The following is a 22069-nucleotide window of genomic DNA, read 5'->3' on the forward strand; positions in this document are numbered from 1 at the left end:
ACCTCAATAGTGCCACCGTGTAGTTGATAGTGCTATTAGTGTGGTAGACATTTGGTGCCAGAGTACTTTTTTTAATGGTTTTTCAAAAAATCCAAAATGGCAGAAAATCCATCATGGTGGACTTTATGGGTCCAAATGTCAAAAATGTTGATCATGAGGAGCTACACCTATGTACCAATTCTCAAGACTCTAGGCAACAAGGGCTGGGTGTGGTGAGCTTGCAGAAAGTGTGACTTTGGAGGCTTGTGACAGCGCCAACATGAGGCCAACATGCATGTCACTGCACCAGAAATTGCGGCCCTTGGCCCTTTACAACCATAACAATGTGGGCCTCTTTAAGCGATTTTATCTCACAGGAATTTGCCAGTGAACTGCTGAAACCCTAATCATAATAATGAACTGGAACAAACACAATAGGGTTTAACCGGTGACTTGCTGAAGCCCTAATAGTAATGAACTGGAACAAACACACTAAAACTAATAATAACACAAACAAAAACAATAGGTTTTTCAAAACAGTACATCTAATTTTACCGTGAGGAATAAACAGGCTTCAGCTATATTATTACAGGGTAATATGCGCTACACACAACACATGATTAAAATAGTACATTTGGGCCTTCACCACCTCATGTGGCCTAAGAAAAACATCAACCACGCTGTTACACACAGTGACCTTAAATCTATATAGATATGCCATGACATTGGCTTAACATTGAATAATAAAACTACATTTACCATGCTTTTAGTATAACTTAAAACATTCAGAATTTCTTTGGGTTAAGGAGTTAGTTTTACATACCTTATAAAGTTTGACCTGTGTTGCCAATATGATGTCAACTGGGAGAAAGGCCGTTCTATCGCTAGGGTTGCCTATTTAAACGTGACCATTTAACATACGCCCCCACATATTATTTACAGAATAAGACATACTTATTGGTCAACATACAACAGACCCTCACAAAAACACACCCATCCCTGAATATGTTACAGTTTTTTACTCATGAATCAGGTCCCCCCTGTCGAATAATGCAGCTGTGTCTAGGAGTCCTATTATGTTGAAAACAAGGTTGCTTTAATCTAAACCAGGGCATGTCTGGATTCAAATTGAACATTATACCCTTGCTATACACAATATAATACAATAATACATATGTATCACAATATAACACAACTTAATACACATTACCCTATTTGATTCCACACATGCACACACAATCACACGTACACCACCCCTCTATTCAACTACTTCACATAGTTCAGAACGAACCAATCAGAATATTCATACAGACACACACACCCCCACTTGATTTATCAACCTATGGCTGGTGTGTATACAAATGTGAATACAGCAAAGGCTTCTGGAAGGTTTATGAGATATTTGAGACCATCCTTGGGTCGTATCACCAACCCTAGGACCTGGTCTGACCCTAGGTCCTTACAACATTTGATCAATCAGCAGCATGATCAATCTGGAAGCGCCGTCCACAGAATATTCCCTACATGAACTACTTATCTTTGATAAAAGGTCCACCAAGTGTTGCAAGTGTGGAAAGTTTGGTCACTGGCAAAAGGAATATGCTCTCGACCTCGACGTCAAAAATGAAGAAATGGATCAAACAGAGGTGATTGACAAAGGAACAAGGTACAAGAAATAGAACGCACAATAGATGCACGAGTTTAACAATCTTTCTACCGAACATCAGCAGAGACTGCTGGATGCGGTGGAGGGAAACTAACTGACCCATCTTGTGGCCCATCTCTGCTGGTGTACACATGAAATCAGATGGGATATACAGCTCTGGAAAAAATTAAGATAACACTCCTAAATTTTCTTAAATCAGCATCTCTACATGTATGGCAGCCGTTCCATTCCAATGTCTGTTAAATTCCAACACAGGCACACCTGATTTTACTTAATGAGGTACTGATTAGGTGATTACCTGAACCAAATCTAATTTAACAAGGAAAAGTATAAAAACCACTGCTGTGGTCATCACTATCCTCTTGCAATAGGACCAGCTGGATGGCACAAACAGTGCAAGTAGTACCTCAAAGGTAATTTGAATAAAAAAATAACTATTCAGCATGACAAAAGACTTGAAAAGAAAAGCTTTGCTTCCATCCAGAATATTTAAAAGACAGCGGTTCATAAGAATAAAGTCAAGCAACAGACATTGGGGACAACATAGCTACAGAGGGCCAAAACAACTGTCTACTGATCAACTCAAATGCCCCAATTATGGAGGAACTATCTCATCTGGCCACACTGATTACACTCCCTCAGTCACAGATTGGTCGATCATACAAATGCATTATGGAATCATAAAAAATATAATTGTTTATCATTTCAATGTCAACTAAATAGTATGTAGGAAATAAATCATAATATAATTGTATTCTTTTTAATATTTTTTTCAACCACAAGATAAACTTCTTGGGTGCCACGCACCCATCACACCCATTAAATCTCCGCCTCTGCTCCAAAGACAGTCATGACCCAGAGCCTCATAGAATGTAGATCCATCCTTGTCCGAAGGCCCTTTATTTTCAAACCTGAGAGTTCCACTGTAGCACTTTGCGGTTGACATAGTGCCATTTACAGTTATGGTTTTCAGAGATCATCATCATTTTCCTATTATATCAATGTTCTGGATTATAAATTTTTTTCCCCTGCTCTAGGGATATACGAATTGATGAGGGACAACCGAACCATATCCGGTCAGACCATCAACACAGTGGAGCATCTGTCTCTTTACCCAGAACTTGTTACTAGCCTGCTTTACAGAATTACTGGATGCCAGGTCTGTTCACAAACCAGAGACTCTCTCTTTCCCTCTGACATGTTTATTTGGCGGCATCACAAGTTACATTAGTTGATGCACTGCGTAACTTTGTCTTCAGTGTGATGCAGATGATATATTCTGGGTATCTCAGGCTGTTATGGTTTCCTTCACCCTACAGGATATGATAGAGCCAGTTTACTTCTACATTGGGGTAGTGTTTGGCCTGCAGGCTGTCTACATCACTGCCCTTTTCGTGTCCAGCTGGATGTTGAGCGGCACCTGGGTGGCCGGCATGCTGGCCGTGGCTTGGTATATCATCAACCGGTAAGTGTGAAACTGTGATGGCAATTTCTAAAAATCCAAATAGTTCTATGAAAATGGTAGGTAAGACAGGAAAAATCAATTGCGCAATAAACGGTTTTAATGAAACTTGCAAGGAGAAAGTATACAGGTTACAAAGTAACAGTGAATAGTTTCTGAATAAAAACAGGCAATCGACAGTATTTAAAGACAGGAGAGGGGTGTGACAAATCCTGGACATTCCAGATCAATCAGGACACATTCCCTTTGTTCTATCACACAAGTCAAATGCTATCTTCCCCCACCTTATCCTTCCTGCCATAATGTTTACTGTAGTGTTTACCCAAATCTTCACACCAAGGACAGCTCTCCTTCCCGCCATAAATACCTTCTTCAACTTTAAGAGTTCTTACAGTATCTGGACAGACAATAGATGCCCTGGTGAGTTCAAACAGATAAGGAGATAAAGAGTAACCCTTTCATCAGCTGACACCAGTCAACGATGCCCCCTAAGCAAATGCCAGATCCCCCACATTCCTCTACCTATCTAAACAGTGGGACTCAGTCCTTTAATCAGTGAGAATACATTGTATAAAGAAATTTCCACAACAATCCGCCCTATATCATGAAAGATCATGTAGTTTTCACATGCAACTTTTAACCAATTTTATTCCTAAGACATAAATCATCAACTCATTAATCTTCAAACACAATCTTACACAACATGATTTTTTATGATATCATCACCCCAGTAGTTTGGGAACGGAAACACCTCCGAAATGTCTAACTCCCCATTTACACGCTCCTGGACCATTACCTGTGTGGCAAATTTAGAAACACATAGTTTAATTAAACAAGACAAGAATATACCACAAACAGTCAATAGGGCAATAGCGGCTAAGGCAGTAGTCAATAACTTGTATATTGTCATCCCCCAGGGACCAATCATAGAAGTCAACCCTGAGAATGGGTCCCATCCATGAACTGTATGAAGTATTTCTACACCTTCCTTAGTCTCTTGTACCAAATCATTTACCTTTTGTGATGCATCTGAAATGTATGTACAACACTCGGATTCCTACACCTTACAAATCTAATGCCATCCTATTCTGTAAAGCAACTGAGCGGGTTTCACTTAACTCCATGCCTATTGCTGCAATGGTATCACTGGTCAAATTCATGTGTTTCTCCAACACTTTGGACAGGGCCATTATCTCTGCCTGTGAGGTGTATGTGCCATATCCTGGGATCAACACACTGAATATACGTTGAGTTCTAGTAAGTGTTCGCTTACGGCGAGATTGGGATAGATGTAAAGCTCCCATTTCCCCGTGGTCAGCCCGCCTAATCAAAGGGACCAAGTACGCCATGTAGCATACTCCACCTGTGTCTCTAGGAATACAACTGTATGCATTCCCACCACAGACTATATAGACCTGCTCCGGCAAAGCTCCTAGAGCCGTGAAGTTGGCTTGAGTCGTGGTGGGACAATCACTTTGTCCTAAACTCTGTGTGGCTCCTGGAGCATCTGTAATACAGAGCAAGACATTATGCAATTCATAAACAGGTATTGATGGCCAAGTCTGGGCACAATCACGAAAACTGAGCTTCTCGGATATCAAGGGAGTAGAACAGTCATGCAAATTGATGGTCATTGAATCTATGTTCACGTATGTTTCCCATGGGATAGAGTTAACCACTGCATCAATACGAACAGAGAAACCTGAGGGTAAGGGAGTACAGGTCCTACCTGTTCTGATTCTATCCTCCTTAGTGCGACAGTCTGTCTGCACCAGGGTCATTTGTATCCTTACAATTAAGCCACCTTTTCCTATTCGCTAAGTGTAGGTTAACTTAAATAATTTGGAAATGTTTACCCCCATAGGACGACGGTGATTGTTAAATTCTGCTATCACCATATAGACCAAATCTAAGTTAGCCCCACCCGGCTGGTCAGGAATGGCTGATGGGGTATAACAGTCCTTATCTGATGGTATCATTTGGGCTGCCACATCCGCCCAACCATATTTCTGCCAGTCTGCTACTGAAAATGGGATAGGGGTTAACATAGGAGAACGTGAAGATGTTGGTATGTGTTGGCAAATCCAACAATTGGTCATGTTCTTGTGTTTTGCATAGTCAACCATTATCCTAAGGGCTATGTTGTCTGGCTCTAACAGTGCTCTCCTTACTCTACCTGGTTCAGAACGACGTGATGCAGGAGTAGGAACTACAGTAGTACGTGCAACTGTTAAGGGACATATCATAGCGGGTCTACCTTTAGGGAAGTCGGGTGATCTGCAAGTGGTGATACCCTCTGTGGTACTGAAACACCAGTAATCCTGGATTACTCCTAGAGGTTTGGAAATGTTAACAGCACAATAATCATTATCATAACATCTCCACCTATTCACTTGGTTGGGAGAATGGTGTGAGGGGAACATAGTGTTCTCTCCTGTATACAGGTGAGTCCAATACCACTCATTATCCTTCAATACTGGGCTTGTCAGTACATAGCAATCCCCATCCGGGGGGCAGCTCATCATGTCACAAGAGATTAACAAAGTCTGTTCGAAATCAGATCCTATCTGTGTCTGTGGCCCGGGCCTCTTCTCATGCTGTACAAATGTCTCTTTCCTTGCTTCATTAGGTGTCATATTTACAATCTGTCCATGATCATCACAGTGTGGTTTGGGAATCCACACTATCGGTATGACGATAATAATATTCAAAATCAGCAAGCACCCAATGGTGCATCTCATTCCTCCGAATCTCCTGAAGGGGTTCCATGGTCCTTGTCTCTCTGGCTCCATGATTGCAGGATGTGTTGGAGTTGTTAGTTACTAGCACCACAACTCACGCCGCCCTTAGGTAACTTCAGTTTACCTATTCTTTCGCCGTATCTTCTAATGCTGGAGCCTTCTTACAGTGCGTGGCGTGGATCCAGGTACCTCGTTCAGCAACTTTGACCGCAGACTGAGTGACCAGTTGAACCTGGTATGGACCCAACCAGCGTGGCTTGCTCCAGTGCTTTCTCTTGCAGTCCTTGATGACTAACCCAGTCTACAGGCTTGATGTCGTGCAGCGGGCCTTCAATGGGAGTTGGTAGAGCAGCTTTCACACTCCTGTGGATGTTGTTCAGAACCTTTGACAGATTAGTGCAGTATGTTAACATTGTATCATTCACATGTTCTGAGGTGAGGTCTGTGTGAGTAGGGGCACCTAGACCTGTGTTCATTGGTCTTCCAGTGATGACCTCATGAGGGGAGAGGCCTGTTTTCACCCTGGGCCTTCCTCTCATGTATGTAAGCACAAGGGGGAGTGCTTTAACCCAGTTCAACCCCGTCTCCTCACCCTACTTTGAGAGTTTCATTTTAATAGTCCCATTTTCTCTCTCCACTGCCCCCCCACTCTGCGGGTGGTAGGCACAGTGGGTCTTCAGATCAACTCCTAGATACTCAGACATCTTCTGAATAGCTCCGTTCACAAAGTGTGATCCATTGTCACTTGAAAGTTTTTAGGAATACCCCATCTGGGTATTATTTCAGTCAATAGTGCCTTAGCAACTGTTGTCGCGTCAGCCTTCCCAGCCGGGAAAGCCTCAACCCATTTGGAAAACATATCAACAAACACAACAGTATTTCTTACCCTCGCAGGGGTTTAACTCAATGAAATCCATCATCACATGATCAAATGGGCCATCAGGGGGAGGATGGCTGGACTGGGGGACAGCTTGTCCCCGCCCTACATTAAACCTCAAACACACCAGGCATTTTGAACAAAAATGTTGAGCATAATTCGTAAAGCCCTGTGTGTACCAATACTTATTTACAATATTCACCATCCCCCCTTTTGAAGCGTGATCTCTACCATGTGAGAGCACCGCATAGAAGTGGAAAAGACATTTAGGCAAACAGGGGTTACCGTTAGGACCAATCCAAACCGTATTTACATAAGACGCCCCCGCCTTTCTCCAGGCAGTTCTCTCCTTAGGTGAAGCCTGAGATTGCGCTTCAACAAAATCAGAGAGGGAAACCGTGGGGGTCAGATGGGTCATCTGCAGAGCAGAATGAGGAGGGGCCTGAGCAGCAGCTTTGGCAGCCGCATCTGCTCTGCGATTCCCAAGGGAAACAACATCTCTGCCAGTAGTATGGGCCTCACATTTACATATCGCCACTTCCCAAGGTAACAGGACAGCTTCTAACAGGTTACGTATAAGTTGCCCATGTTGGATCTGAGTACCAGTAGACGTAATAAACCCCCGCATTTTCCACAATGTACCGAAATCATGTACAACACCAAAAGCATATCTACTGTCCGTGTAAATGGTAACACTTAGACTCTCAGCCAGGATGCAAGCTCGAGTGAGAGCAAACAGCTCCGCTGCTTGAGCGGAGAGGTGATGTGGCAGTCTGTGACCCTCAATCACATCATGATCAGTGACAATGGCATAACCAACATGATTAACAGTGGAAATAGGAGATTTACTGGCAGACCCATCAACATAAAAAACAAGATCACAATTCGGCAGAGGTTCATCAGACAAGTCATCACGAGGGGTACACTGTTGGTTAATAGCAGCAAGGCAGTCATGCGGCTCGCCATCTACCTCCGTGGGGAGGAAAGTGGCTGGATTTAAAACAGGACTCCTTACAACAGTGAGATGGGGCAACGACAGCAAAATGTTATGGTAATGTAGAAACCTAGCACCAGACAGATGACTAGTCTTGTGTTCCAACAAAATAGAGGCAACAGAATGAGGAACCCGTAGCTCAAGCGGGTCATGAATCTGGGGAACAGACAAGAAGATCATCAACGTATTGGATAAGGGTACTACCATGTTTAAATTGGAACCCCTCCAAGTTATCTTTTAGCGCGGCCGCAAACACGGCAGGAGATTCACAATAACCTTGAGGTAATCTCGTCCACGTGTACAATTGGCCTGAAAATTCAAATGCAAACCAAAATTGCGATTCCTTGTGCACAGGAATGCTAAAAAAGGCGTTAGCTAGGTCGACCACTGAGAAAAAATTACTATTGCTCGGAACCTGAGTCATAATTGTATATGGATCAGGTACAATCGGTGCGCGCGCATATACTGCTTCATTAACTTTTTTAAGATCTTGTACAAATCGCCACGCCACAGGTTGTCCAGCAACCTTGGCTTTCTTAACTGGAAAAATAAGAGTGCGACAGGGGCTGTTTGGACATGAAACAATTATGCCTTTTTCTAACAATGCTTTAAACACGGGAGCTATCCCTTCAATAGCCTCCGCTTTCAGTGGATATTGAGCCTGGCATGGTCTATGGGGTCCTCTAGGTGTAACTACAAGAGGCTGTGCATTGTTAATTAACCCAACATCATATTTATGCTGTGCCCACAAGGAGGGTGGAACTTCCACTAACCTAGGATCTGTAGCAGCCACCTGGACTGCACAGACCTGACGGACCCAGTCCTCATGCGGCATAAGATGTACTTCCCGTTTACCCAAAACGGTGCACCCAAACCTCTCCCTATAGGCCTGGGCTGCCGCGGAAAATTCCACTCCCACCATGTGACAAGGGACCCAGTCCACTACTGTATTGCACCCCTTCACCAAAGGACCCAGGCTATCCCATGTGCCAAACACAGGTTTAGCAAGGGGAACATGGGGGTCTGAACCCTCCATATCAAAAAAGCGAGACACCTCTCTCGCATTCCGCACAGACCAGGCACAAAAACCCCCCAAAGACCAGTATACATATTCACCCGCCAAAAAATCACTTTTACCATTATCAAACCACACCTTCTCAAAACCAACATCCTGACTTTCTGAAACCTTCGCCGAGCAACGCAAGTCGCTCACATCCATAAACAAAGCCAAACCAGTGTCTACTCTATTCATCGCCTTATTTACCAACTCATGTGAAACCGCTCTATGCCCTGTTCTTTCTAAATCCCATGAATAACAATAATCAACAGGCTGAACACTATTTTGAACTGCTTGCAAAACAGTATGTTTAATTCACATGCCTTTGTCTGAACATTCTAGTGTGATCCCTAACTGTGTCATCAAATCCCTAGCTAACAAATTAACTGGACAACAATTGGAAAACAGAAATGAATGTTTTGGATAATGCTTGCCCTCGTCGTCTACAACCGACAGAGGGGTTGTAAATCGCTCAGTGGTCTGTCCCCCCACAAGCGGGCCCCATTCCTGGGCTCTAAGGACAGAATATCCCGCTCCGGAATCAACCAAAAATTCTATCTGTTTACCATTAATTGTAAGAAACATTGTGGGTTTAACCTGATACTCTACTTTCTCTCTAAAAGCTTGTACATTAAGTGTCTGCATAACATCAATATGTGCGGGGTCATGTAATGGGTCGATCTTACCGGCTGATGTGCTCTGGACCACCCCGTCTGACCGTCAATACCCCTCACCCTGGTAATTTTCAGTCCTATGCGCTCTTGGGTTGTTCACCGTAAATCCACCGGAATTAAAATTGTCCCTATTCATTCGTCCATCCTCTCTTGGGTCCTTTTCAGGACAATCGCGAACCCAATGTTCAAGGGAACCACAACGGAGGCAGGCATTGTCCGAATTTGAGCGGTTAACATAACCCCGTCCTCCGCCTCAAATCGGTGCCCGACCTCTAGCTCTACCACGTCCTCGGCCTCTCTGGTCATAGCCTTTGTAGAAACCTATTTGGGCCATCTGTAGTTTCGTTTCGCGCTTCTCCCTGTCGTCTTTTTTCTTATCTTCTTGGTCCTCGTAGACTCTTTCGGCGTGCTTGATATACGGCCAAACGATTTCCATGCGGCCCTTGTCCAAGGCCACGCAGTGCTCTTTGACATGTTTCCGCAAATCTGGGAGCAACCCAGCCACCAGTCTTATCTTACACTGTTGTTCCCAGGGAGAATCATTAGCCCCGTCTGGTTTTTTGCCCATCCCGCTGTGAATTTCAAATTCTTTCTCAAGTCTATTACGATAGTCTGTGACTCTTTCCCCCAGCTTCTGTTTGCAGACAGAAATTTTCTCCCAGTTCATCCGTCTCGGGAAAAAGGCATCTATCCATCCACACAGCGCAATGATGGTTATCCTGTATTGAGAACCAGCACCCCAATTATACGTGCCATTCCTTTCACCCTTCCCCATCTGAGCCTTAGGGCTTTCATCATTACCATTTCGATTTCAACTATATTTGGTCTATATTGTTCAATCTGGAAAAAAATACAATTGAATTCTTCTCCTCCTTTCAATTCCGGGTTGGGTAGTGAGGCGGCCACGTCTTTAAGGTCGGCAGGCGACCATGGCCGGTAGACGAAAATAGTAGGGGGCCCATGTTCTTCACCTCCCACGGATGGATTAGCAACTTCTACCATCGGGAAATGACCTTCAGGCTTCTCAGACGACGTGACGCTCCTGGTCCTCCAAGCAATTGGGGATGTCGCACAAAAGTCGGCCGCGAGTGAACGATAAGTCTTCCGGACAGGAGTGGGACCATCTCGCGACATTTTCGGCGACTTTTCTGTTTGTGGTTCAGGATCTGCTGTGGACCTTCGTGGTGAGGCAGCAGAATATGAAGGAGGGCGGCCAGACGGAGGGCAATCCAGATCCACATCCACCTTATTAAGAGGAGCCAGAACACATTGATCCCTACACTACTCTGCCTAAATCTTTTATCAGTCTCTTCTTTCCACATACCATAAGCTTTCCAATCTACTTTCCGTCTCCCCTTCTGTATTTTCTTAATTTTCCCCTGCTCGTATTCCTCCAACTTCTCTTTCAACCCATGCAACTGTCTTTGGCTAAAGCTGCCATTCTTTGGAAAACCCAAAAACCTACAGAGGTACAATTGTTCACATGTCCAAACACCATACTTATCCTTCATTACCTCAGCCGGGCCAACGTAACTATGAGGGACGTTCAATGGTTTACTGCCGCACTTTCCCATGTTCCCGATTTACCCAGTAAATCTAGTTTATCTCAACCAACCAGAAAGCGAAGTCAAGCTCGTCAGCCCACAAATGAGATATTATAAAAGGTCCAACCTTTTACTGCAGATTTTAAACTATAAAGTCCAACTTTAAGTTTTTTAACCGTATTGCGTTCTTACCTCCAAATTCAATATCCGCAGGAAACCTGTACTGATCAGGCACGTGTCTCAGCTCCAGTCAGGTACTCTCTCTCAACTCCTCACAGGATAGCCTATTATGAGGATAATAGAGTCCAGAGATTGTTCTCAGGCCGTGCACGGTAAACCTGCTGTGGAAAAAGACTCGAACCGATCAGGATAACGATCCCGGACGAGCCCCCAAAATGTGATGGCAATTTCTAAAAATCCAAATAGTTCTATGAAAATGGTAGGTAAGACAGGAAAAATCAATTGCGCAATAAATGGTTTTAATGAAACTTGTAAGGAGAAAGTATACAGGTTACAAAGTAACAGTGAATAGTTTCTGAATAAAAACAGGCAATCGACAGTATTTAAAGACAGGAGAGGGGTGTGACAAATCCTGGACATTCCAGATCAATCAGGACACATTCCCTTTGTTCTATCACACAAGTCAAATGCTATCTTCCCCCACCTTATCCTTCCTGCCATAATGTTTACTGTAGTGTTTACCCAAAGCTTCACACCAAGGACAGCTCTCCTTCCTGCCATAAATACCTTCTTCAACTTTAAGAGTTCTTACAGTATCTGGACAGACAATAGATGCCCTGGTGAGTTCAAACAGATAAGGAGATAAAGAGTAACCCTTTCATCAGCTGACACCAGTCAATGATGCCCCCTAAGCAAATGCCAGATCCCCCACATTCCTCTACCTATCTAAACAGTGAGACTCAGTCCTTTAATCAGTGAGAATACATTGTATAAAGAAATTTCCACAACACTCTCCATCACAAACTTTATTATTTCACTTCGAGTGCAGGACTTGTTTTGACCAGGCTATGTCTGTATACCTGTTATCCTCTTCTGTGTATGTGCGTGCTATGCCATGCCCTCTGTAATTATTTGGAAAGTAATGCTTTTTATATTCCAGAAGTCAATTGTTCCAATCTTTTTTTGTCCTGAATCAAGGGGACTATGTAGGGTGACACAAATTTTTGCACTATTTCCCACATGTCAGAGCTGAGTCTATACTTTAAGCGGTTTTGATTGAGTCTAGACATTCCAACTATAGAGTAAACGAAAGAAAGGACAATCAGTTATTTTCCCAGTAATAGGTGGGTGTGGGTGTTGATTGCCTAACAGCTGTGGTATATAATATTATGCCACAGGTATGACAGAATTCATTTTTTACTGTTCTAATTGTGTTGGCTGGTTCATAGTAGGAATATGGTGCGTTGTGGCTTGTGCTGAATTGCAAATACCTCGTCTCCAATCACTCTGCATTGCATTATGAATTGCATAACAACAACCCTTAGGATATAGTTACATTGACGTCATTAAACAACAATAATGAGTTTCATACTAATTTTTTCAATTGTGATATTTTTGCAAAGTGTTATCATGTAAGATGTCAATACCTGGTTTTCATGATTGTTGGAATCCTTTTGTGGACAAAAGAATTGTGGACAAACACGTCAACCTACTAGTCCAGGAAACCCTATTATCTCTATTAAGCTGGCTTCAACGTAAAACAGAGATATTCAAAATAAATAAAATTACCAAGTGTATTTTCTTCACACTAGAATGTATCTTTGAATAAGGCAGCCATTCCTCCTTTCCTACCATTTCGACACAGTCATATAAAATTAAATCTCACTGAAACATGGTTAACAGTAGTGCTACTATTCTCAATGAGATATCACCCGAAAAATCTGAATGATTCAGAGGAGAACTGGGTGAAAATTGAGCTCTTTGGCATCAACTCAACTCACCGTGTTTGGAGGAGGAGGAATGCTGCCTCTGACCACCATCCCCACCGTCGAACATAGAGGTGTTTTTCTGCCAAGGGGACAGGACAACTTCGCTGCATCAAAGGGACAATGGACGGGGCCATGTACCGTCAAATCTTGGGTGAGAACCTCCTTCCCTCAGCCAAGGCATTGAAAATGGATCGTAGATGGGTATTCCAGCATGACAATGACCCAAAACACACAGCCAAGGCAACAAAGGAGTAGCTCAAGAAGAAGCACATTAAGGTCCTGGAGTGGCCTAGCCAGTCTCCAGACCTAAATCCCATAGAAAATCTGTGGAGGGAGCTGAAGGTTCGAGTTGCCAAACGTCAGCCTCAAAACCTTAATGACTTGGCAAACCTGGTGGCCAACTACAAGAAACATCTGACCTCTGTGATTGCCAACAAGGGTTTTGCCACCAAGTACTAAGTCATGTTTTGCAGAGGGGTCAAAAAATAAATAACATTTTAATGAACAAGCTTTTTAAAAAGATTTTTAACATAGATTACATTTGTAATTTTACTGATGTTAGAGAGTGCCCTGGACCCTTTTATTAGTGCTTTTAAGAGTACGGAGTAGACCAAATCTCTAATTTAATGCTGATGTATCTGACAATATTTATAATAGAGATGTGGCTTTGTCCAAGGCTAGGAAAACTGATTTAAGCTCGTCTGCCTTTAGGCAACTATGAAATATACAGCTCCGGAAAAAAATAATTTTTCTTTCCTTTCCAAAAAATTGTGAAGAGTGACGAACAGAAATGTTCAATTTGCAGTTGTCTCTTAATTTTAACCCTTCTGTTCCTGACTCAAAACTCTCCTTATCGACGTTTTTGGAAAGTGGTCTCTTAATTTTTTCCGGAGCTTTATCAAGTATATTCAAAAAGCCAAATCTGACAACTACCTAAATACCTTACTAGAATGTAATGGAAAATCAGCAACATTTTGGAAAATAGTGAAATCACTGAAGAACAGCTCACACACCTTACCAAATAAGTTGTTTTGGAGACTGGTCCTATTACTGACAAGAACACTAGCGTTGATACTTTTAATCACCAGTTTAGAGCAGGCAAACTCTTTGAAAAAACATTCTACAACTGCCTCATATGATAATTGGATATTTTGGCAGAAATCTTCTGATGATTGTCAAGATTTTTCCCTAAGGCCATTCTCAGAAAATGGTGCTCGATGATTTAATTACTATAAATGTCCTGATTACACTCATGCTTGCTGGTCAAGGCAGCACCGCTAATTTCAGGGGTGATAATACATATTTTTAATGCATGTTTTTTTCCGTCTAACATTGTCTAATGGGATCATTCCAATGATTTGGAAATCTGCGCATGTGCAGCCTCTACAGAAAGGTGGAGACACTAGTGTCCTTGATAATTATCGACCTATTTATAAATTGTCTTGTCTTGCTAAAATATTGGAGTCACCAGTAAACATACCGCTGCATTCTCTTTTTTAATTGAAAATGGCATACTGAACAAATTTCAATCTGATTTTAGACCAGGGCACAGTACTATTACTGCGATCATGTTGGTTGTAGATGATATTGCTAAGACCTCGGATGCAAAACTAAGTTGTATTGCTTTATTTATTGACCTGTCCAAGGCATTTGACACTGTTGACCACTCTTGCTGGGAAAATTGTCTTCATTGGGCATCAAAATGAATACTTGTTTATGGTTTCAAAACTGTCTTAGTTATAGGACTCAAGCGGTTGTGTCATGAGGGTGTAAATATACATCTATAGCAGTTGTTAAAAGAGTTCCCCTGTGTTGGATTTTGCGTCCATTACTGTTTATCAACTAGAAGTGATATCTGTTAACTTGTAAGAAAATTAAATTTTCTCTTCTATGGAGATTACACAGTATTGTATGTGGCAGCCCCTTCTCTTGCACAAGCATATTTGCACTTGCAGTCTGACTTCCAAGATTTACATAATTCTCTTATAGATCTTTGTTTGGTTTTAAATGCAAATAAAACCAAGTATATGGTGTTTTCAAGGTTCGGGAACATAGGTGCAGATACTTTGAAAATTACCACACTAGTCAATTCGGTTTTAGATTGTGTCACTTCATACAAATATCTTGGTATTTGGTTAGATAATAAACTCTCTTTGAGTTGGTAAAAAAAAAAGGGAGATCAGAATTGGGTTATTTTATAGAAATAAAGCATGCTTGTCATCTCGACAGAAATTAAATTGTTCTGGCCACTTTTATGTGTGGTGATATACTGCATGCCTCAGCTTCTGTTGTAAAAAGCCTGGACTCTGTTTATAATGCAGCTTTATGTTTTATTACTGGGGCAATCGTTTATACACACACCACTGTCTTTTATATACTGCTGTTGGTTGGGATTCCTTGCATTCCAGGAGGACAAGACACTTTTTATAATACCATCCTGCAGAAACCTCCTAATGATCTTACCTCCAAACTTACAGCTTTGGAAAAAATGTATTTACTCAGAGCATGTACTAGGAAGTTGTACGAGGTCTTGACTGACATTTTCAACCTGTCACAGGCCCAGGCGGTTGTTTTCACATGCAACCATTCTGCCAGGCTCGAAACAGTCGACTGCGTCTAGTCTGAATGACTTTCAACCTGTCGCACTCACCCCCACAATCATGAAATCATTCAAAAGATTTCTTGGCCCACCTTAAGTCCTACCTCCCCCCAACAATGGATCCCTACCAGTTTGCCTACCGGCTTAACAGGTCCACAGAGGACGCCATCTCCACAGCTTTAAACTCTGCCCTGACCAATCTGGACAAAACCAACACCAATTTGAAAATGCAATTCATAGACTTTAGCTCAGCATTCAACTCGATCATCCGCTCTAGGCTGGTCATTGAACTCCATGACCTTGATCAGCCCCTCTCTCTGCAATTGGACTTTGGAATTCCTAACCAACAGACCCCAGTCTGTCAGTCTCTTCACCCACGACTGCATTCCTTTACACAGTTGCAACACCATCATCAAGTTTGCAGACGACATCACAGTGGTAGGCCTGATCAGTGACAATCACGAGTCAACCTACAGGGAGGAGGTCAAGTACCTGGCGTCATGGTGCACTGACAACATCCTTGCCCTAAATGCAAAGAAGATCAAGGAGCTCATTGTGTACTACAAGAAGTCTATGGTCTACAGTCATTCCCGAGTTCTCATCGATGGCACTGAGGTGGAGTGTGTGTTCAGCTTCAAATTCCTGGGTGTCCACATCTCCAAGGACCTCTCCTGGACCCTGAACACCTCAACCTTGGTTAAAAAGGTGCAGCAGTGCCTGTACTTTTTGAGGAGGCTGAAGAAGGCTCGTCTGTCACCCCAGATCCTTGTGAACATCTACTGCTACACAATAGAGAGCATTCTGACGAACTGTGCCACAGTGTGGTTTTGCAGATGCTCCGTGGGTAACCGAGAGACCCTGCAATGGGTAGTGAAAACCGCCCAGCACATCATTGGTGCCAAGTTCTCAGCCATCACAGACCTGTAGCGCAAGCTGTATCTGCGTAGGATGCGCAGCATCATCAGAGACCCTTCACAAAATGTTTGCCCTCCTACCATTAGGCAGGCGGTACAGGTGTCTTCGTTCCCGCATCAGCAGGCTCAGGAACAGTTTTTTCCCAACTACTGTAACACTGCTGAACTCTGTGACCCATCACAAACCATACCCACCCGCCCACTGCTTAGTACTGCCTCTCAGGGGCACTACTCCCTTGCATTACTGGACTCTGATACTGCTTTGCAAAGTCTGATAAGTAAGTTCTGTTGTTACATGTACATATCTAACTCGGGAACCTCATTGCTGCTATCCCTGCATTTCAGTTGCGCATATTCACCTACAATTTGCTCGATTGCACAGTCAGAATTGCCATTTGTCCTTGCATTTGCCTCATTGCAAAAATATTCACTTCCCACTTGTACATACATTATACCTAATACTTGTACATTTTCTGCCATCCCCTATTTGCCTTAATTCCTCATTTAGTATTGCCATTTGAACTGTATTTACTTTCATGGCACGTCTTTACGTTCCACTTGTAACATACGTAATACCTGTACATTTCCTGCCCTCTTCTATTTGCACTTCTGGTTATAAGCTAACTGCATTTCGTTGTACTGTACTTGTACTGTTCAGTGACAGCAAAGTTGAATCTAATCTAATTAATGAGGGTACCACTGCTCAGTTTATGGAAGGCATAGTTATCTCACCTACAACAAGTGCAGAGTCAGTTGGTGTACTCCTGGATAATTTTAACGCTAAAATATTGATTGTCATGGATCATGTTGCACCAGTAAAGGTAAAGAAAACTCTGAGCAAATGGAAAGCACCATGGAGAAATGCCATGATGGTAAACACCCTGAAAAATGAATGTAGGAAAGCAGAATGTAAGGGGAGAAAAACTAAACTTAAAATCCACTACCACATCTATAAACAAAGCCTTTGTTGCTTCAGCTATGAGTTACGCAGGATTAGACATCAACATATATCCGGAAGGATCAACAAGAATATCAACTTATACCCACACTCTACAGAGACCAACTTTTTATTTAGTTTCCAAAAAAGTTTAAAAGGAAAGTTTTGAGTGAGGAACAGAATTGTTCAATTTGCAGTGGGCAACGCTGTTTATTTAGAGGGGAGAGGCAAAGGAAGGCAGGCAGAGATACAATACACAATCGATGAGCTTGAGGGACAGATGGGCAGCAGGCAGGAACGTGGTCGGAGACAGGCAGAGGTACGGTACACAATCAGTGGTTCGGAACATGGGAACTCTGGAGATAACACTATGTGAAATGGGAAGACTCTTGGAAAAACACAAGTCAAACTGGCACCGGAACAAGGGAAAAGCACAGATTAAATACACAGGGGATACTGGGATGACGAGAGAAACCTGGTGGGGCGGGCCACAAGGACAGCGCAGGAGGAAGGAATCAGGGCCTCACCCCCTTGTTTTATTGATGTTTTTATTCAAGTATTTGGTTTTTTTTCTTTGTAAAGCACATTGAATTGCTTATGTATGAATTGTGCTATATGAATGAACTTGCTTGCTACAAAGTACGCACTTTAGTAGAAGGGCGTTGGGGAATTAAAGTACCCTTCATGAAATCGAGCAAAAGTGGTTAATCATTATAAACAATGAGTCATATTTTGGCCTCATACATGGGTAGCTGTATACTTTTATTTCAACACAATCATTTGTCAAACACAAAACTGTTCTATGAGTTGTATGATTATTTGAAAAACATAGATGTTAAAATTATTGGAACCCCTACAATCAGTATTATGTGAAGCATCCCCTGGAGTGGATAACAGCCCTGAGCCTCTTCCTGTAAAGTCTGTGAAAGTTGGCACACAGTTTTGTAGGATCTTGGACTTCTTCTCAGCGCATTTCAAGATCCTTGATAGTTTTATGTTTTCGCTTGTTGACTGCCCTGTTCAATTCAGACCACAGGTTTTCAATTGGATTCAAGTCTGTAGACTGTAAAATATTGATTTTGTTGTCCCGCAAACATTTCTGTGTTGATTTTGATGTTTAGGGTCATTGTCTTGTTGAAAGGTCCATCCTTGATCAAGTCTCCGTCTCTTGGCCAGGTTTTGAGCTAAAATGTCCTGGTAGAGGAATTTGTTATGCATCTGTTGTTCATACAGCAATTGCAAGAAACAGTGTTTAGGCTCAGATCCAATACACTGGTTATGGAATGATGTCTGGACGCTGGCTAAATAGGAGTCACACACCCCTTCCCAGAGGAGTCACCCCAGTGGGTCACCCCCTTCTCAGAGCCATTGGGCTTTCTCTTTTGCAGAGCAAAATAACAAAAATATTAAGAGAGAGACCAGACAAACAGATTGATGGAAGCTCCAGTGATGTACTGGTACCATTCAGTGATGATCATAAACAAATTAACAGAGACCAGATCCCCTTTCTCACATTCCTTTTCTTATCTAAACATGGGGACTCAGTACTCTCCCATTTACTAATTTCTTCAACCAGTAATTCCCTCTGTCCCTCTGACCTAGCCCTCTGACCTGTTCATTACTTCTTTAGTTGCCCCAAGATACAGCAAGACTCATGTATTTCATGTATTCAAGTCATAAACAAAGTCTTGTTGGTTCTTTTTTTGTCATATATCAAATTTCCTTTTCCACTCATCAATCCTTGTATGCAGTCCCTTTTTGTCACCAGTTACATTTTTGTTTCATCTGACCGCATTGCATGATTCTAATTGTAGTTCCAATAATGCTTGGTGAAGTTCAAGCACTGCAATATGTGGGTTGCTCTACATTGTGCAGTTCTGAAAATGATCCTTGGATTCGTCTTTGCTTCCTTTACCATTTACCAATTTAAAAAAGGTTCCAGACTGTACTTAATGGTGTTTTCTACTGTTAATGTATTTGTTTGTATCCTTTGCCTGATCTGTGTATATGTAACCCTCTGTTGTAAATATAAACCTCATTTATATTCCGGGAAACAGGAACAAACGAAAGGCATCAGCACAGTTCATGGAGACCAACTAAAAAGCACAGACTTTTATGTCAGATGCCACTTAATTGTATTTTAAAGATTCCTGCAATGTTGTTTATTATTTTCATTAACCTTTGCTCAATTTAATTTAAGGTGCCAATACCTCTTGAGTTTACTGTAATTTAGTGTTCCTCCATTGTCTCCCCAGGCCAGACACAACCAAAGTGGACTACGCCATTCCTCAGAGGGACAACTGGGTCTTACCATACTTCTCCTGCCAAGTTGCAGCCTTAACTGGATTCCTGAGTGATAACATTAACTCTGCCACTGAGGTGAGCTTCCTCTGAATTTTGCTCAGTGCCTGTCCTACTCTTAAGCTACCACTTAGGCCCCGACCTGATGATTTTTTTAAACTCTAAATGGAGTGTTGATTTCTCAATTTGGTTGCAAATCAACATTATATTCTCTTCAGTCAGACTTGTCACTTACCTAGCCCAACTAACATGTGACCTGCACAATTTTCTCTATGTCCCACAGCCACACTCTAAACATTGTTTTCTTTCTTTCAGGTGGGCCATTAAAATGTTTTGCCCATGAGGTTTTCTCCCCATTGGCGGAGAAAACCCTCTTTATCGCCCTCTTTTCTGTTGCAGATGTTCTGTTATCTCTTAATGAGTGCCAGCACGTTAACCTTCATCCTGGTGTGGGAGCATAGCCACTATGTGCTCTTCATTCAAGGTCTTGCCCTGTTCTTTCTCGACTCCTTTGATCTGGTGCAGTCCCGCAAGGTACATATTGTCCTCCTCAGTTGTTGGGACATTTTCTAATTTCATAGAGCTACTATTTGGTAATGTACACTACTGGTCAAAAGTTTTAGAACACCGCTGTTTTTCCAGTTTTTATTGAAATTTAAGCAGTTCAAGTCCAGTGAATAATCTTAAATGGTACAAAGGTAAGCGGTAAACTGCCAGAGGTTGAAAAAAAATGAAAAGGAAGCTGACAAGCCTAGTTCAGCCGTTCAACAATTGCAAGTGATGATTATTGTCTCACTCACTGAATTCGAAAACTGGGTCTCCCACATGAAACGCTGTCTCTTTAACCACTACGCCACAGAGCTATATGTAGGCTGAGTGTCAGTATACCGTCTCAACATTAGATCACTTTGTCACGCATTAACATCATGCCAAGTTTTAATATTTTGCTAGACACCATTAAGCATTGTATTAAACTGAGTAATTTTTCTTATTAAGTTTACTTCCACCACAAAAAGCATCTATGAACTGTATGGCTTTTGCCACTAACCGTTTTAACAGGTTATTAGCCAATAATAGGCTTATTGGTATCTACTAACTTACTACTTGGAATGGTCATGAGAATTGAGCAGTTGCTAGCGAGACTGAAGAACAACTTTATACTACCAAAGATATTTCATTTCATGGCACAACATCATTTGTTTTTCTTTCATTCATGAATGACATTGATACAATAAATATCAATATAGGTGATGATAACTGACTTTTTCACCTTACACTGGTCGTGATGTCACGTGAATCAATACTTTGATTCCAGTTTGGTACAAATGGTTCTGATCTCCATTTTCCACACGTTCGGTAGTATTGATTGTACCAAAGAGAAATACCACTTGTCATATGTCAAATATTTTCTAGAAGGACATGGAAAACCATTGTCAGAGCGAGTGTAACACAATGTTAATTTTGACGCCCTTATTTTTATTTAATCTAGTCTTAAACATTTTGACTAATATCTGAAAGTTTAAGTCACGTTTTCATCATTTGAATAATGATTTACTCTAGTTATTGTCAAAATGACAATAACAGTAAGCCATTTTAGTTGACGAGATGTCCATATGTTGTCGTCACATTTTAGTCAAATAAAAATATTTCCTCATTAACGTATAGGCCTAATATACATAGGGCTATCACTGACTTCCAAGTATACAAATATAGTATTGTTTTACCAACACATCATTGTGCATAAACATTATTAGATAATTATGTTCTCAATTTGGTGGAAGAACACAATCTGCAGCAGATAAAGGACAATAATTAATCCTAAAACATTCACTGAGATTAAAACACTCTAAAACACTTGAAACAACTCAAATGCTGTGTATTTCTCCAATGAAATCAGTTATGACAGCATTGACTGGTAACCAGAAGGAAAACCAAACAAATGTGTGTTTAACTCCTCTCAAAACTTATTGTGGCTAACTAGCAACATTATTAATCTTAGTAAATCGTAGTTAATCCATATCAAATAAGGCAATGGAACCTATCAGAATGTTTAGTTTATAATGTTGATGAAGCCAATTATTTATTAGAATTTCTAGCACAGCGTTGGGCACAGAATGGATACACGTGAAATTTCCAAAATATAATTAGCAAGTAAACGCATTATCATTTCCGTGGTTTAATTGACATTGATGGAAATGTCCATTTGAGATATAAGAAATGAGGAGAGTACAGAAGACTAAAAAACATTTGAATTAGTATGACCACTTCTCCACATACCACACCATGCTCTTTACCTGATGTGCTTTCCAATATCTTTTTATGTTCATAGTTTTTTTCTAACTGTAATTCAGCCATAGTGAACACAATCAATCCTT

General features: G+C 41.7%; 1 protein-coding gene across 9 annotated transcripts in view; it reads left to right on the top strand.

Moving 5' to 3' along the window:
* Nucleotides 1-22069, top strand: part of LOC105009667 (dpy-19 like 4) — a 56808-nt gene that overhangs the window by 19530 nt on the left and 15209 nt on the right. For all 9 annotated transcript variants that reach the window (XM_013132885.3, XM_020044361.2, XM_013132889.3 and 6 more), the window contains 4 exons: nt 2683-2804; nt 2965-3110; nt 19649-19772; nt 20094-20228. In XM_013132885.3, coding sequence (XP_012988339.1) covers nt 2683-2804; nt 2965-3110; nt 19649-19772; nt 20094-20228 — 527 coding nt within the window. The remainder of the gene's footprint in view (nt 1-2682; nt 2805-2964; nt 3111-19648; nt 19773-20093; nt 20229-22069) is intronic.

Source organism: Esox lucius, chromosome 10 (assembly GCF_011004845.1).
Source record: "Esox lucius isolate fEsoLuc1 chromosome 10, fEsoLuc1.pri, whole genome shotgun sequence".
Classification (NCBI taxonomy): Eukaryota; Metazoa; Chordata; class Actinopteri; order Esociformes; family Esocidae; genus Esox; species Esox lucius.